The sequence below is a fragment of the Coffea arabica genome, chromosome 6c (genome assembly GCF_036785885.1).
Source record: "Coffea arabica cultivar ET-39 chromosome 6c, Coffea Arabica ET-39 HiFi, whole genome shotgun sequence".
Lineage (NCBI taxonomy): Eukaryota > Viridiplantae > Streptophyta > Magnoliopsida > Gentianales > Rubiaceae > Coffea > Coffea arabica.
The window spans coordinates 49,764,453-49,780,184 of NC_092320.1; the positions used below are offsets into that span (position 1 = coordinate 49,764,453).

General features: G+C 40.9%; 1 protein-coding gene across 1 annotated transcript; it reads right to left on the minus strand.

Moving 5' to 3' along the window:
- Positions 1-3,800: 3,800 nt before the first annotated feature.
- Positions 3,801-15,430, minus strand: LOC140008777 (uncharacterized). The gene is made up of 5 exons (XM_072053649.1): positions 15,309-15,430; positions 7,050-7,293; positions 6,458-6,632; positions 4,995-5,352; positions 3,801-4,404 (listed from the first exon to the last, which is right to left on the minus strand). Exons 1-5 carry the CDS (start codon positions 15,428-15,430, stop codon positions 3,801-3,803), a joined length of 1,503 nt encoding a protein of 500 aa, XP_071909750.1.
- Positions 15,431-15,732: the final 302 nt, after the last annotated feature.

Here is a 15,732-nt window from a genome sequence, read left to right on the forward strand (position 1 = left end):
TGCTCAAACTAAGTGAAAACTGCAATGTTTTGATTTGTGATTTGGATTCATTTACCCATCTCATTGGAATGACTTGATTGTATATAAGTTCCTTTTCTCATGACAAAAATGAAAGGAGTCAATTTTGTCACTTGAATAAGAAACAGAAAAAGCTGCAGAAGTTCTTGTTTTCTTCAAAAGTCAGCATGTTTTTTCCAGATCATATCGTTCCATTTTTGTTGTTCGAAAGCTAATTAGATCTTTCCCCTACCTTTGTTTCAAGTCCCCGCACTTTGTGTTTGAATGAGTTGGATTTGTGCTTGAGTCATTTCCGCGTGAACGTTGTTTCGGCTGAATGAAGGCAAGTTGCAGAAGCAACATTGACTGGAAATTGCAAAAATCTAAGCTTCTTCATAAGCTTTGCATGAAAGTTTTTCTAGAATTTGCATAGCCTCATTCTAAGTTTGTTGGCTTGTTGAGTCTTGTGGTTGTTTCTGGGTTAATGTCGAGTCTTTGATTGGTTGGCTGAGGGTCCCAACTCAAGGGAGGTACACCTTGTCCCTTATTTTGACTTATTTGATCCTATGTGCACTTATGTGAAATTATGTGTGGAATTGCATGCTTCTTTTTCTTTTTGAATATTCTCATTATATTTGTTCATTTAGTTACTTTATTTGTTTTAATTTTGTATATTTATTTTAATTTAATTTGTAATTGTTTGGGAGGGCAATTAAATGCCACAATTGTAATAGTTAGGTTATTATATCATTTTATTCCTTCCTTCCCTTTTGATTGTAGTAGGGTTCCCTAAATGTAATAGTTAGGGTTTTATTTGCATTATTTGCCTTGTGTGTTTTTTGCATGCCTATGTGTTATGTGTTACTCGCTTTTCTAGGGTCTTGCATCTAGACATCATGCTTATATGTTATGTGCTATATGTGATTTATGTGTTTATTTGCTTTATTATGCTTTATCTGATTTCTTAGACTGTAATAAATGCATGTTATCACACTAGTCCAATGCTAACTGTGATTCCTTTCCCGTCACCACACTAGTCCAACGCTAGTTGTGGTTCTTTGTTCCGATTTTTCACTAGTCCAATGCTAGTGAGGATCCATAGACATGGGTTAGTCCAATGCTAGACCCTTAGGGACCTCCCTCGTTAGATCATGTTTGTATGATTACATTACACATCATGCATATTTTTCCATTTTTTAGGATCTTTGTCATTTTCATATAATATTTCCCCTAATAAAATATCCCTTACCCCTATGTATATATAACATTTAGATTTGCATCTCATTTAGGAAATTAGGGGGTAGATTAGTGCATTTTGCTTGATTAGACTAGAGATAACCCCTTGGATATGGGATATGGACGAGTTTGGCTTTCTAGCCTTAGCACGCTCGTATTCCCTCTATTAAAGGAAAAATTGAATCACGAACATTAGTCCCCCGTACCCGACATGATGCATTCCTTTAGGTCACGTATATTTGTATAATTATTTTATTTTCCTTTTCTTTTCTTAGAGTCTCATATTTTTTTGCATTATTCGTAACCTCTCCAAAGAGTCCACATTGGGCATCACAATTAATGTGATTGGCACCAATTGAGCTTTGAAGAGAAATTTTGACCCCCCAATACCCTCTTAGGTCTAGGATTTGCATTCATATAGTACATCCAAATGTGATAAATTTTTAGGTTAAAGTAAGAAAATTTTTGACTAAATCGCGCAACTAGCCTTGGCTAGGTTGAAAGGGTGCCTTGGATTCTTATCCTTGCCTTCCCTTTCTTCAAATGCGACTCCCGAATCTTTTTCTCTGATTTTCGTAGACTTGAACTCGTTTAAAAAGGGTTTTTCTATTTTTTCTTTAAAAATTCATTTTTTGGGTGACTTGGTACACCCTAACTCAATACCAAGTGGTGACTCCGATTTTTCATTAAAACCCTTTTTAAACTATATTTTGGGTCAAATCGTCGCATTTTCAAGTCCCATTTAGACCCATGTTTTTTCATTTTCTTTTTAAATCAAAAATTCATTTTCCAATCCAAAATTGAATCAAAAGCCATTTTTCTAAACATGTCTTTAATTTATTTTTCTTTATTTAAAAAATGGGGCGCGACAGCTAGCGACTCCACTGGGGACTTAGAGAGTCCGAGCAAATTTGATTTAGTCAATTTTTTTCTTCTTTTAACCTTTTCATATATCGCATTTGGATGTTTAGGATTGCATTTTTTCCTTTTTTAGAATTTTGCATTTCGCGCGTATCAACTCACTCCCTCACCCATTTGCGCACGATTGATTGGATGGATGAATGATTTATTTATGTTACCCCACACTTGCATTGTTGGGTGGGGGGTAGTCGCCTTAGAAGCTCCGTCCGCATTTATGGTATTTAGTCCCTCCACTCAATAATAAAGCACCTCATACGTGCATGCATAGTCTTATTTACTCTATTTTTTTCTTTTTTCGTGGGCGTTTCCCACACCTCCTTGTAGGATTAGGCTCGATTGCCTTGGGTAGGCGGATGGTGTGCTCTGCACCCATAGCGCTATCTAAGGGATCACTCGAGCCACCGATCGAAGGCTCTGGGAGTGATGACCCTTCGCTTTTAGGTCTGAAGGCTTGGGAACCTTGAGACTTATCGAGTCTAGATGCATTAGTGAGCCAAACCTCATGCATCCATATTAGAATTGCCTAGGATAGAGTTGACCTTATCCTGAATTAGGGACACTAGGCACGGGGGGAGGGATTCCAACCCTCTTTCCTTATTTTGCTTTCTATATTTTATTATTTGATTGCCACAACGTGTTATGTGTTATTTATTGAACTAACTTTCCTTGTCTCTTGTCTTTTGCATTCACAAACGTTTGGAAATAAGAGGTCTGACATGATCCTCTTTTAGGACCTACCCTTATAGATAGGTTTAGAAATTTTGATATATTTCATTCGTAAATTAATAATGGCATATCATTTTAGGCCTATCCTGGTATATAAAAGGTTTCTTAGGTCACGTTTCATTGCATATTTTATTGCTTTAATGAACTGGCATCATGCATAAGCCCTAGAAGGGAATGCCATTTAGGGGATCCCGTGCTAGGATTAAACCGCCCTGTGTCTTGGATATACAATCCAATGAGGCTTGCACGTTTGTATTTTTTATACTGTCCGAAGGGGTAGTGTACAAGGTAAGGTAGGATCCGATCTTTTCGAAGATGGCAAATGTGACAGCCCCACCTTCCCTTAAGGCGAACTGAAGGGGTTAGCGGACTGCCTGCCCAACTCTCGTCAGGACTAACGGGACAGTTTAAAACGATCTAAAACGTTCCGGAAAGTATAAGCGCGCTTAAACTGATGTGCGACGGATCTAGGCGAACACCAAGTTGAATTGAATCGCGGAACTTTGACCCTTCTAGAATTACAAGTCACGAACTAAGGATGCTCCTTAACCCAAGACTAGCAAATTTAGTGAACCAAAAGTATAGATAGAAGAACGCCACAATCAAGGAGGCTACTTGATTGATAAGTTCGATGAACAACTTGAGATTAATTCTCAAGTATTCAAAGGAAATTCTCTTGAGGCAAGAGAGAGTGAATAAACTCACGAATATTTTATAAAAATCCAAATTGTCTTCCTATGAATGAATACCTAGGCTATATATATAGCCTTACAAGACTCAAAACCCTAGAATGTCCACTGGACGATCTTGCCCTTCATTAAGGGTGGATTTGTCCAAGTTGTATTAACTTAATATCTAGCAACTAACAAACAACTAATAATGGTAACTAAAAACCCTAATTAACAAGCTAGTAATCCGAACTAGTCTTCACTTGATTCTTCCACCTGAAGGAAAGTGTATAGAGTAGTTTCTCCATTATGTAATCCTTCAATGGTCCTCAAGTCATCACCAACTCGTTCTTGAATCATGCAAACAAGAGCTTGAAGTGATTCTTGAAGTCTTCTAGCACGCGCTCTTGTAATCGGACCACTTGGTATTTGCATGACTTGAGCGCTAGAAGTTCGAGCAGCCTTGAGCCCCTCCTCATTAGTCCCCTTCTCTTGAAGGCGATTTGTCCCCAAATCAAACTCATCGTCTACATGAAAAGGACTCAAGTCAGATACGTTAAAAGTAGCATGTACTCCATACTCACCTGGAAGTTCAAGTTTGTAGGCATTGTCATTTATACGCTCCAGGACTTGGAATGGACCATCCCCCCTGGGAAGTAGCTTACTACGCCTTTTGATTGGGAACCTCTCTTTGCGCATGTGTATCCATACCCAATCACCGGGCTCAAAGACCATTTTGCGGCGCCCCTTGTTGGCACTTTGGATGTATTGAAGTGTACGCTTCTCGATATTGGCGCGCACCTTAGTGTGTAACTCACGTACATATGCAGCTTTGTGCTTACCATCCAAGTTAACTCTCTCATGAACAGGTAAAGGAGTTAAATCCAAAGGTGTGAGAGGGTTAAAGCCATACACAATTTCAAAAGGCGAATAATATGTAGCAGAATGAACAGTGCGATTGTATGCAAATTCCACATGTGGTAAGCAATCTTCCCAAGATTTAATATTTTTTTTATAATTTCGCGCAACAGGGTAGATAAAGTCCTATTAACCACTTCGGTTTGACCATCAGTTTGTGGGTGACTAGAAGTAGAAAATAGCAATTTAGTACCCAATTTACACCACAAGGTTTTCCAAAAGTAGCTAAGGAATTTGGCGTCCCTATCAGAAACAATAGTGCGTGGCATGCCATGTAATCTAACAATCTCACGAAAGAATAAATCTGCAACATGCTTAGCATCATCTATTTTATGACAAGGAATAAAATGGGCCATTTTGGAGAAGCGGTCAACTACCACATAGATTGAGTCATGTCCTTTTCTAGTCCTAGGTAGTCCAAGCACGAAATCCATTAACAGATCAACCCATGGTTCATGTGGGATTGGTAAAGGTGTATAGAGACCATAAGGGTGTACCTTTGATTTTGCTTGGTGACAAGTCACACACCTTTCAATGTGCCGTTCTACGTCACTCCTCATGCATGGCCAGAAGAAATGCTCTTGGAGAATCATTAAGGTCTTGGCAATGCCAAAGTGTCCCATTAGTCCTCCTTCATGAGCTTCTCTCACTAGGAGTGTGCGCATGGAGCTCTTGGGAATGCAAAGCTTGTCCTTGTAGTATAAGAACCCTTGAGAGATGAAATAGTGCTCACGAGAGTGTCGTGGCAAGGAGACAAAAATCTCACCAAAATCTGAGTCAGTGGCATAAAGATCTTTAAGAAATTCAAAACCAAGCAACTTAGCATCTAATGTAGTGATAAGTGCATACCTTCGTGAGAGTGCATCAGCCACAACATTCGTCTTACCTGTCTTGTATTTGATCACAAAGGTAAAACTGTCAATGAAGGTAATCCATCTCGCATGTCGTTTACTCAACTTGTCTTGGGACTTGATATGCTTGAGCGACTCATGATCTATGTGCAAGACAAACTCACGAGGGCGAAGGTAATGTTTCCATGTTTGTAGAGCTCACACTAAGGCCATTAGTTCCTTATCATAGGTTGAGTAGTTTAGAGCAGCTCCATTCAGCTTCTCGCTAAAGTAGGCAACCGGGCGACCCTCTTGGAGTAAAACAGCTCCAATACCTATACCAGAGGCATCACACTCTACTTCAAAAGCTTTGTCAAAATTAGGTAAACCAAGAACAGGTGCATGTGTGAGCTTGTGTTTAAGCAATTGGAAAGACTTAGCTTGTTCCTCTCCCCAATGAAATTGCACATCTTTCTTGACAATTGACGTAAGTGGGGTAGCAATTGTGCTAAAATCCTTGACAAAACGCCTATAGAAGCTTGCCAAGCCATGAAAACTTCTCACCTCACTTACATTGGTAGGGGTTGGCCATTCACTAATAGCCTTCACCTTTTCTTGATCAACATGAATTCCCTGCTCACTTACAACATAGCCTAGGAAAACCAATTGATTTGTGCCAAAGGTACACTTCTTAAGGTTAGCGTAGAGGCTCGCCTTGCGAAGTGCATCTAGGACCATTTGTAAATGCACAACATGCTCATCTAGACTCCTACTATAGATCAAAATGTCATCAAAGTAAACGACCACAAATTTACCAATGAAAGAACGTAAAACATGATTCATTAGTCTCTTAAAAGTACTTGGTGCATTGGTTAGCCCAAAAGGCATGACCAACCACTCATAAAGACCATGTTTTGTTTTAAATGCAGTTTTCCATTCATCTCCTTCTTTCATGCGAATTTGATGGTAACCACTTTTCATATCAATCTTAGTAAAAATGATAGCACCATGTAATTCATCAAGCATGTCATCCAAACGAGGTATGGGATGGCGGTACTTTACCGTTATGGCATTAATTGCCCTACAATCAGTGCACATTCTCCATCCTCCATCTTTCTTTGGAACAAGTAGAACTGGGGCCTAGACTCTCGTGAATCCAACCCTTACTAAGCAACTCCTCCACTTGTCGTTGTTGCTCCTTGGTTTCCTCAGGATTAGTCCTATATGGTTCCTTGTTTGGAAGGGAAGATCCAGGAATGAAATCAATTTGATGTTCAATTCCCCTTAATGGAGGCAAACCATTAGGTATATCCTCAGGAAAGACGTCTTGATACTCCTGTAAGAGGTTAGTAATAACACTAGGCAAAGAAGCATCAAGAGCATTAGTGAGTAAGGATTCCTTGCCAAATAGAATAAACAAAACCTGGTTAGAATGCAAGGCCTTTCTCACATTTTTCACCTTGGCAAGCATGCTGGGTTTTCTCTCCTGTATGGGCTCTATGGTCGAATGAGAGTGATCCAATTTGCTTGAAGAAGAGTCGGCCAACTCTAATTTCTTAGCTTTGGCGTTTTCCTTCTTGGTGGAAGCATGCAGGTCATACCCTTTTTGTAGACTTACTTGATCCTCATGCACTTGTTGAGGTATAAGAGGTGCAAGTGTAATCTTTTTACAATTATGCATGAAAGAGTATTTGTTCAAGAAACCGTCAAAAGTGACTCTTTTGTCAAATTGCCAAGGACGCCCTAAGAGTACATGTGCAGCTTGCATTGGTACCACATCACACATAACATCATCTTCGTACCTACCAATGCGGAATGTAACTAAAACTTGTTTATGAACACGGACCTCTCCACTGTTGTTTAACCATTGAAGTTTATAGGGACGGGGGTGTTCACTAGTGGGCAAGTTTAGTTTCTCCACCATCAATGCACTAGCAACATTAGTGCAACTCCCTGGGTCAATCACTAAGCTGCATACCTTGTTGGTCACATGGCACCTGGTGTAAAAGATGTTGTCACGTTGAAGCTCATCTTTACTAGCTTGAGTAGTGTGACAGCCCCACCTCTTCCCAAGGCGAACCAAAGGGTTCGGCGGACCGCCTGCCCAGCTCTCGCCGGGACTCAGTCAGTCACTATAAGAAAAGACAATAAAACCCACAAAACAATCGAAATAACAATAATTCCAAATTTAAACGTAAACTTATATACATATCCATCCCAAAAGCAATACAACTTATGTACAAAGGTTCTCCATTCTCCATACAACCAACCCACCAAACATTGGGGCGAGAACCATGACAAAAGAATCAAAAGTACTAGATCGGCTAGTCTATACGTAGCTTCCGTCCTTGCACGTCTTCCCTGCTAAGGAAAACAAAAAAACTAAAGGAATGAGCTGGAAAGCTCAGTGAGGTTCCGTACACATAGGCAACAAGAGAATCAATGCATTCAATACATATAAACAACAATTCAAGATACAAGTACAAATAAAGCGATAAACACATTCATGAAAAGGATACGGGCTCACAAGGAACCATTCGTTCATTCATTCATTCTCCTTTCATTCCCCTACCTTCAATCATTTGAAAATGCATTTTGTATAAGTAAAACCCCTCGTTCATTCATTCATTCATTCATTTCATTCACCCCGTCCCTAGCTTTTGGCCAGGCTCCACCAACCTACAGGGTAATACTCGAGTATGTCGAAACGTTCACCCAAGTTCCTAGTCGTCCGACCGAGTCCGCTTCTGGCTTGAGACGACCGGTAATAAGGGGCAATGGCTAGTTCAGCCCAAAAGGCTTACATTCATGCACAAGTAACATTTCAGTCGTTCAAGCATTAAAATTTCACTATCATTTAGGCTAAGTGCGATAAAGTACACACTCGCCTTGAAAACTCGTTTTGACAATCATTGAAAACAATTATCACCTTATCAATCCATAATACAAGTCATCAAGTCAAGAGAAATACAGCAAACAAGGAACACTCACCTATACACGTAAAATAACGCCCACTTCTCAATCACCAATGAAACCTAAAATGACACAAAGACCACATTACAATCCATCTAACATGATTTAGATGAAATCAAGAAATACCCGACTACTTGCGAGTAAACGTATAAAAAGACTTTCAAAGTGTAAAGAGGGCATTTGGATCCGTGGACAAGAATAACCCTAATGCAACCCAAACCAAGAGGGTTATAAAATCTCTAAGAGGAAACACTTAACTCGAAACAATTCAAAATTTCAATAGAGGGGCTAAGAAAACATTCTTTTGGAATTGGTTATGTGACTCAAAAGCATATATATTCAAGTGGCCAATAAATGACCGAAGCCTTGATGAAAATCATGTGAAAAGGGGACAAAATACTTTAACTTCCACCCTTAAAACCTTGCTTAAAAGCAATTCACTTGTGGCCGTTAAAACCCTATCTCACACCATTATATGTTAAAAGGCATAAGGAACATTTAAAGTTTCAAACGGAAGAGGTGTCATGTTTAAAAGGGTAAAACGGTCACCTTATTTGCCAAACAATAACATACGAGTTCGAATAGCAACTTAGCCTTCGAACCTTTATTAAAAGACCCGGTGACACTTCCAAGGAAATACGTTCAATTTGATACAACATACATTTCCAAAACCACTTTAACTTATTCAATTTACAAGAAAATAAACGGACGGCATGTCCCTTGTGTTTACCTATTTTCCAGCCATTAATGGCTTCATTATTTTCCTCAAATCAGTCCCAACATGTCATATAGAATAATCTCATGTCCAAAAGCCGTTCACTAGGCTTAAAGTCATATAAATACAACAATAAATACGAAAAGCAAGCTAGAAACATTTTCAGATAAAACGGTGCTTGACATCATTTTGCGGGAATGGCACTAAAGGCACTACTATTATTGGATTAGGGTGTAAGACCCACCGTTTCGAAGCTAAGAGACAGGGCTACAACAATGTAGAAGGTCACTCAGTCCAGTTTGTAGTGCAACTAGATCAAAAATACAAGATACTAGATCAAAACCTCAACTACAAGTTCACAAACCGCATTGTGCTGTAACCAGCATAACTCAGCCTACTTAAGGCCAAATCTAGAAATTCCAAAACCATCCGAAAGTTTAGAAATAGGGTTACATTTCATTAGAAGACCTCAACAACAAATTCCGAAGCAATGACAACCAAAACACCCAATTACAGGCGCAATTCCTACATTCGGATCAAACCAGGACAGCAAGGATAATTTTGACTTTTCTCACTCTACACTACTTGGATTAACCTGAAATTTTATAGGCACCTCCAAAATATCATTACCTATAACTTTCATGTTTTAATCCAAGGCCAATTCGGCCCCTAACCATGAGATACAAAACCGGACAGAATTGAAGGGTATGAAACCCTAATTTTTTCCAAATTTCCTTCCAAACAAAGAATTTCTTGCAATTAACCATCATTTACACCAACTAGCCTCATTCTATATCATTTCCACACATCATACATGGCCACAAAGCAATAACCATATGCAAACAGAAAAATCATAATTAAATATAAAACTTCACCATAAATTCCTTAAACCCATGAAATATTCCACAATATAACATATTCAAACATCTCAAACCCTAGATTAACCAATATTCAAACCAAAGAAACTTGTTTATCCAACTCACCTCAAATTCATGAAGCTAGCAACTTGCAACCTCCCCTCCAAAAACAACTCCACTAGCACCTTTAAACCACCTTAGCCAACACTTGTACGGAGCGGTTTGAAAATCCAACGGTGAAGTATCAAGATTCAAGTAAAAATTGGAGTTGGAAGATGAAAAGCTTTTTTCTTGGTTTTTCTCTCAAAGTCACGGCTGAACAAGAAGAGGAAATGAAGATATTTTGGCCAACCAAAGAGATAAGAAGGAAAGAAACAGCCGGTCAAAGCTGCTGACCGGCTGTGCCACGTCAGAATCCGGCCGGTTTCTGGCTGGATTCCCGGCCGGATTCCTGGCCGGATATGAGGCCGAGAGGAATCAAAATTTTTCAAAACTGCACAACAATCCGGCCCGCAATCCGGCCAAGAACTGGCCAGATTTCCGGCCGGATTCGGCCCTTCAGCCTTTTCGAAAAATTTTTCCTCTTTCCAAGTTTGAAGGCCACGCTCAATCGTACTTCTAATACATACACATGAATACATATTGTGACGACCCCACTTCTCCCGAGGGCGAACCCAAGGGTATCGGCGGGCCGCCTGCCTAGCTCGCGCCAGGACTCAAAACTTAAAGCAATCAAACGAGATAGATCGAAATAGCACTATATACAATATATACAATCCCAAAAGTTATATTTACATCTTCAAAAGTCTCGAGTCAAACCACTCTAATATACTACAACCACAACCAGCAGAAGATAGACCCTAAGAAGGGTCCTTATACAAACCACCAAAACAAAAACAAACATCCTAACTGTCCAACTATTACAAACAAACTTAACTACACTAGTGTAAGTGCCAAAATCCCCGCGTCGGCCCCTGCTAAGGAAAACAAAAGGAATGGGGTAAGTTAAATGCTTAGTAAGTAAACAGGGGCGAAAGCATAAATTTCACATAGCAACAATTTCACAATAAGAGTAAAGCAAAAGCAGAAAAGTAACATCACATAATAAGGATACAGGTGGCTCCAAAGCCAGTTCATATGCCATGCGTGATCTCCTGCCGACTCTCCGTCGACCACACTCAATGGTCCGTAGAACTTCACTTGTACACCCACCGACACCTTATCACCCTCACTGGCCAGTCACCTCACAAACTTGCCCGGGCGAACGAAATCACAAACTTGAGCTTGAGTCACAAGCTCGGGTCACAAACTTGGTCACCTTCTCGGTGAACCGGATTCACAAAATTGGTTCATAACATGAACCTACAAACTTGGTGATCTCAGACTAAATCGGACTGACTTCGACCAAGCCCTAACCGGCTCGAATAGTCCAAACAGGTCTTAGATCGGGCCCACGAACTCACAAACTTTGCAAAATTCGCAAACTTTACTCGAAAGTCGCCCCGAGCCACAAGCTCAAGGGTTTTGGTTCCAAAAGGTTCATATACACATGCCAAGTACAATTATACATTCAAATTAGGGTTTAGGTCGAGTGCGATAAAGTACACCCTCGCCTAAGTACCCTTTTCACATATCTCAAACACTTAGCAAAGAAAACACATCAAACTGGCCTGAATACTTACTCAGAAACTGAAATAGCAAAAGTACGAAGTCGGATCGAAATGAACAGCTAGTAGTGGGCCCCACCAGTTCCGCCCAGCTCACCACCGTCTGAAATAGAAGATTGTGTCACATAATATCGCAAACGGCTACTATCGTGCCTAAATAAAGTACAACGGCAAAAACAACACGCGCGCACGTAAATATGACGGACGGAAACGGAAACTGCCGTTAGCGGAAACGGCAGATTTGACACTCATTTCTAGTTTACTCATAAGTTGAGTTACGAATATCGGATTAAGGCGTATGAGATGCCATATCGAAGCTTAAAGGATGAACAACAAATGTTATGAAGACATCCAGAACTGAAACTGGAGGTTTCAGTCCCAAATGAACCAAACACAATCACTTATGAAATCTGGCCAATGCACAAATGGTCAGTTTTGAGTGCGAACTGTTTTCTATGCTACACATGGTCAAAAGAGCTGAAAATTGGCAGTTAGATAGTTCATTCCAAATGGAACAACTTTCATGAAGGTCGGCAATCCAAATTCGGAACGGAAATTGGTCATCAGGACCAAAACAGATCTGACCAGAAAATGGTCATCTTCACGGCCAGGCCTTATTTGCTCAGCTATATCTCAGGTTTTATAAATCCGATTCATGAAATTCCAAGGGCGTTAGAAAGCTCTGATATAGGGCTATAAGTTTGGTGTTTCGGTCGCAAGCCCAAACAGCTTGTAACCCAGTCAAATGTGAAGCCAAAGTTCCAGTCATAAACTGTCCAAAAACGTAACAGAATTTGACGGTCAAAACAGGTCTGAGTATTTCGTTTATAGCTCAGGATATACTAATCTGTTTAACCTGAAAATTTACAGGGATATCCAGGACTTAAGGGGCTACAATGTTGAAGAAGGAAACTTTATCCAATTTTGAATGTAACAAGGTCAAAAATGCAAGACACTACCAGAATTGCAAAACAGGATCACAAATCGTATTTGACCTCAATATGCGGTAATGGCACCAAATTCATTACGGTTATCGGATGGGGGTGTAAGACCCACCGTTTCGAAGCTAAGACACAAGGCTACAACAATGTAAAAGGTCACTCAGTCCAAATCCTAGCACAACTAGGTCAAATATGCAAAACACGAAACCAGAATTACCAAAACAGGTTTGCAAAACACACAACGCTGTAATGAACACAACTCAGTCTATGCAAGTCCAAATGCCAAAATTGATTGCATTTATCACTAATTTGCACCTACTAGAGTCTATATAGACCATTACCAATCATCATAAACAACCACACCATCATAATCCAATTAAACCAGAAAAATCATCATAAAATGGAAAACTTCACCAAAACTCTTCAAATCAAAAAATAAATCACATATTCCATTACTCAAGCCACCATTAGGCACAAAATAACCATCATTAACTATAGGAGGGAAGTTTAAGCATCACTCACCTAATAACAAGAGAGATGGAGATGATGGACACCTTAGCTCTTCCAAAAAGCTTCACTAAACCAACCACTATCACCAACTAGAAAAGTTGTATGGAAAGGAAACTAATTTATGTGCTTGATTGAGATGATTTGCTAGTGGAAAGCTTGAAGATTGAAGAGGTTTTTTTCTCCTTCTTGCAATGGAGAGAGAGAGCCGGCTATGGAGAAAGAAAAATGGTGAATTTTGAATGATTTTTGAGATATTTAATCCTTTGGTCAAAAAAGTCAAAAATGTGAATAGTGTTTCTTAAGTTCAATCCAATAAGGAAGTGACACTTGTCACTCTCATAAATGCAATCCTATCCTTTCTTTTCTCTCTCACATCAATCATTTCACACACTCTACTTATCTCTTAACACCCGATAAATTTTACACAGTATCCGAAACTTAACCTTATTGGCCGAATTTTTCCGAACTTTTCGCACTAGTGGGTCCCACATCCGATATACGTTCTTAATTTCTCAAAAACTAACTAATACTAGAAAATCATCTAAAAACTCTATTTACTCAATAAAAATTATCTGGGGAATTTTCTAATAAAGAAAATGTAGGAAAAACGGGTTTTCAATCTTAACCGGAACTTAGGGTTTAAATCTTAATCCCTACTTAGGGTTTTCGAAATACTCCCAAACCAAACGTTACCGCCCAAATAATGAATATCTCAACGTAGAACGAACTGGGGCCTCACAATCTCCCCCACTTAGGACAATTTCGTCCTCGAAATTAATTCGTTAGTCAAAGCGTACCTTCAAAACCTGCCGAAGGGTCAATCGCCTCCTGTTGACCCATTGCATAAACTCTTGCTGGCCCTTTAGGTCGATTGTCCCCTGCATTTGACGGCTTAGTTGTGGTCCCTTCAGTCGGTGGCTTGAGTCCTTCCTTCTGCATCTTGGGGCACCAGGCAATCAGATGTTCGGTGCTACCACATTTGAAGCATTTCCGTACCGAACTATTTTTCCAGCAATTTTCATCAGTGTGGTTGCCCCCACAGAAACCACAGGTTGGTTTAGCGGCCGTACTTGCCCCTCCATGCTGGACACTCCTCGGCCCCTCTTGCACTACCCGACCCCGCACAAAATTATTCGGGATCCCTGCAGGTCGTGGACCATCCGTACCCTTATTTATCTTGGCAGGTGGCTCGTTTCGCGAGCTTTGTCCTACCATGGAATCATTCGAGCTAGGTTGCCTCCTTTTCCGATCATGGAAAGCTTTCACCTGTCCCCTCGCAGTCTCAATCCGCTGTGCTTTTTCTAGCGCTTGGTTAAACGTGTTCAACTGAGCAGCTGCTAGCGACTCCTGGATTTCCACATTTAAACCTTGAACGAATCGACAGATTCGTTTCTGCTCCGTTAACACCAGCTCTGGGGAAAAGCGAGAAAGTTTAGTGAACTGAGTTTCGTACTCCGCCACGCTAAATGCACCTTGACGCAGGCGGATAAAATCATCTTCCCGTTTCTCTTGCACGATGGGCGGCAAGTACTTCTCATTAAATTCTCGAGTAAAATTGATCCAGGTCCAGGGGGTTTGTTCGCGCTCCCATTTAGTTTTAATCACGTTCCACCAGACTCGAGCGGCTCCTTCAAACTGGAACACAGCAAAAGATATCTGCAGCTCTTCCGAATACCTAAGCGCGGCAAATATATTGAGCATACGGTCCATCCAGGTTTCTGCTAAATCAGGATTAGGTCCTCCTATGAACTTAGGAGGTGCAAACTTTTGGAACCGTTCTAAGGCACGGTCATCGCCCTCATGATTATGTCCCCGATTATGTCCAGGGTTTCCAACAGCATTCCCATGGCCCTGAGCCTGTTGGTCAATCATACGCTCCATCAAGTCAGCCATTCGCTGGATGGCTGTAGCTACTTGGTCTGGCTCTTGTTCATGTTCCATTTCAGGGCCTCGTCCTCGCCCTCTACCTCCACCTCGAGTACCGGAGGCCATCTAGTGTACAAGTCTATAATTCGGAACAATACGTATGCTTATTATCCAGACCATGAGCAAAAGAAGAGTCACAAAATTTACGCACAAAAGGCACACAAAAGATAAGTTCAACATTCTATTCAAATATATACACATTTTTACAAAGTCACACCAAAAGATTTACACATTACCCGACCTCCAGTCGGTACAAAACCCAATATACACGAGCGCTCCGGCTCCAAAAATCGAGTTAGTCGGCCACGTAACAAAAGGAATTAGCCGAACTAGTTCTAACAAAAGTAACCCGCCTAACAGTCAAAAGTACAAAAGCGGCCCTATGCGTCTCCCCTAGGACCCAGGTTCCCAACGGAATCTAACGTATCCACCTCATCCATCATCTCCAGACCGGTGGCTCGTGGCGGAGCCTCAGCGGCTAAATCTAGTAAGAGCTCGCAGTCAACAGACATACTCCGAGCCGTGTCCCTCAGCTGCCTCTTCATAGCGAAGAGGTGCTGGTGTGTGTCCTGGAGCTGACGGTGCAAAGCATCCGTTCTCTCCCTCTCCTCTCGGAGACTCCGCTCCAAGTGCCTAATGCGTGACGCCCGCCCCTGGCCAACCTCTCTGGCCTCCTCCAGCTGCGCTCTCAAAGAGTCAACTGTCCTGTCGAGGTAATAACGCTCGTCATTCAATGCTATGACTACCTCGTCGGGATAGCCATACGTATACCAACACGCGCAGGGTCGGCACGACACCTGGCTGAAGGGGGAGTACAAAGTGTAAGGCTCTCCCAGCCTCTGCCTAT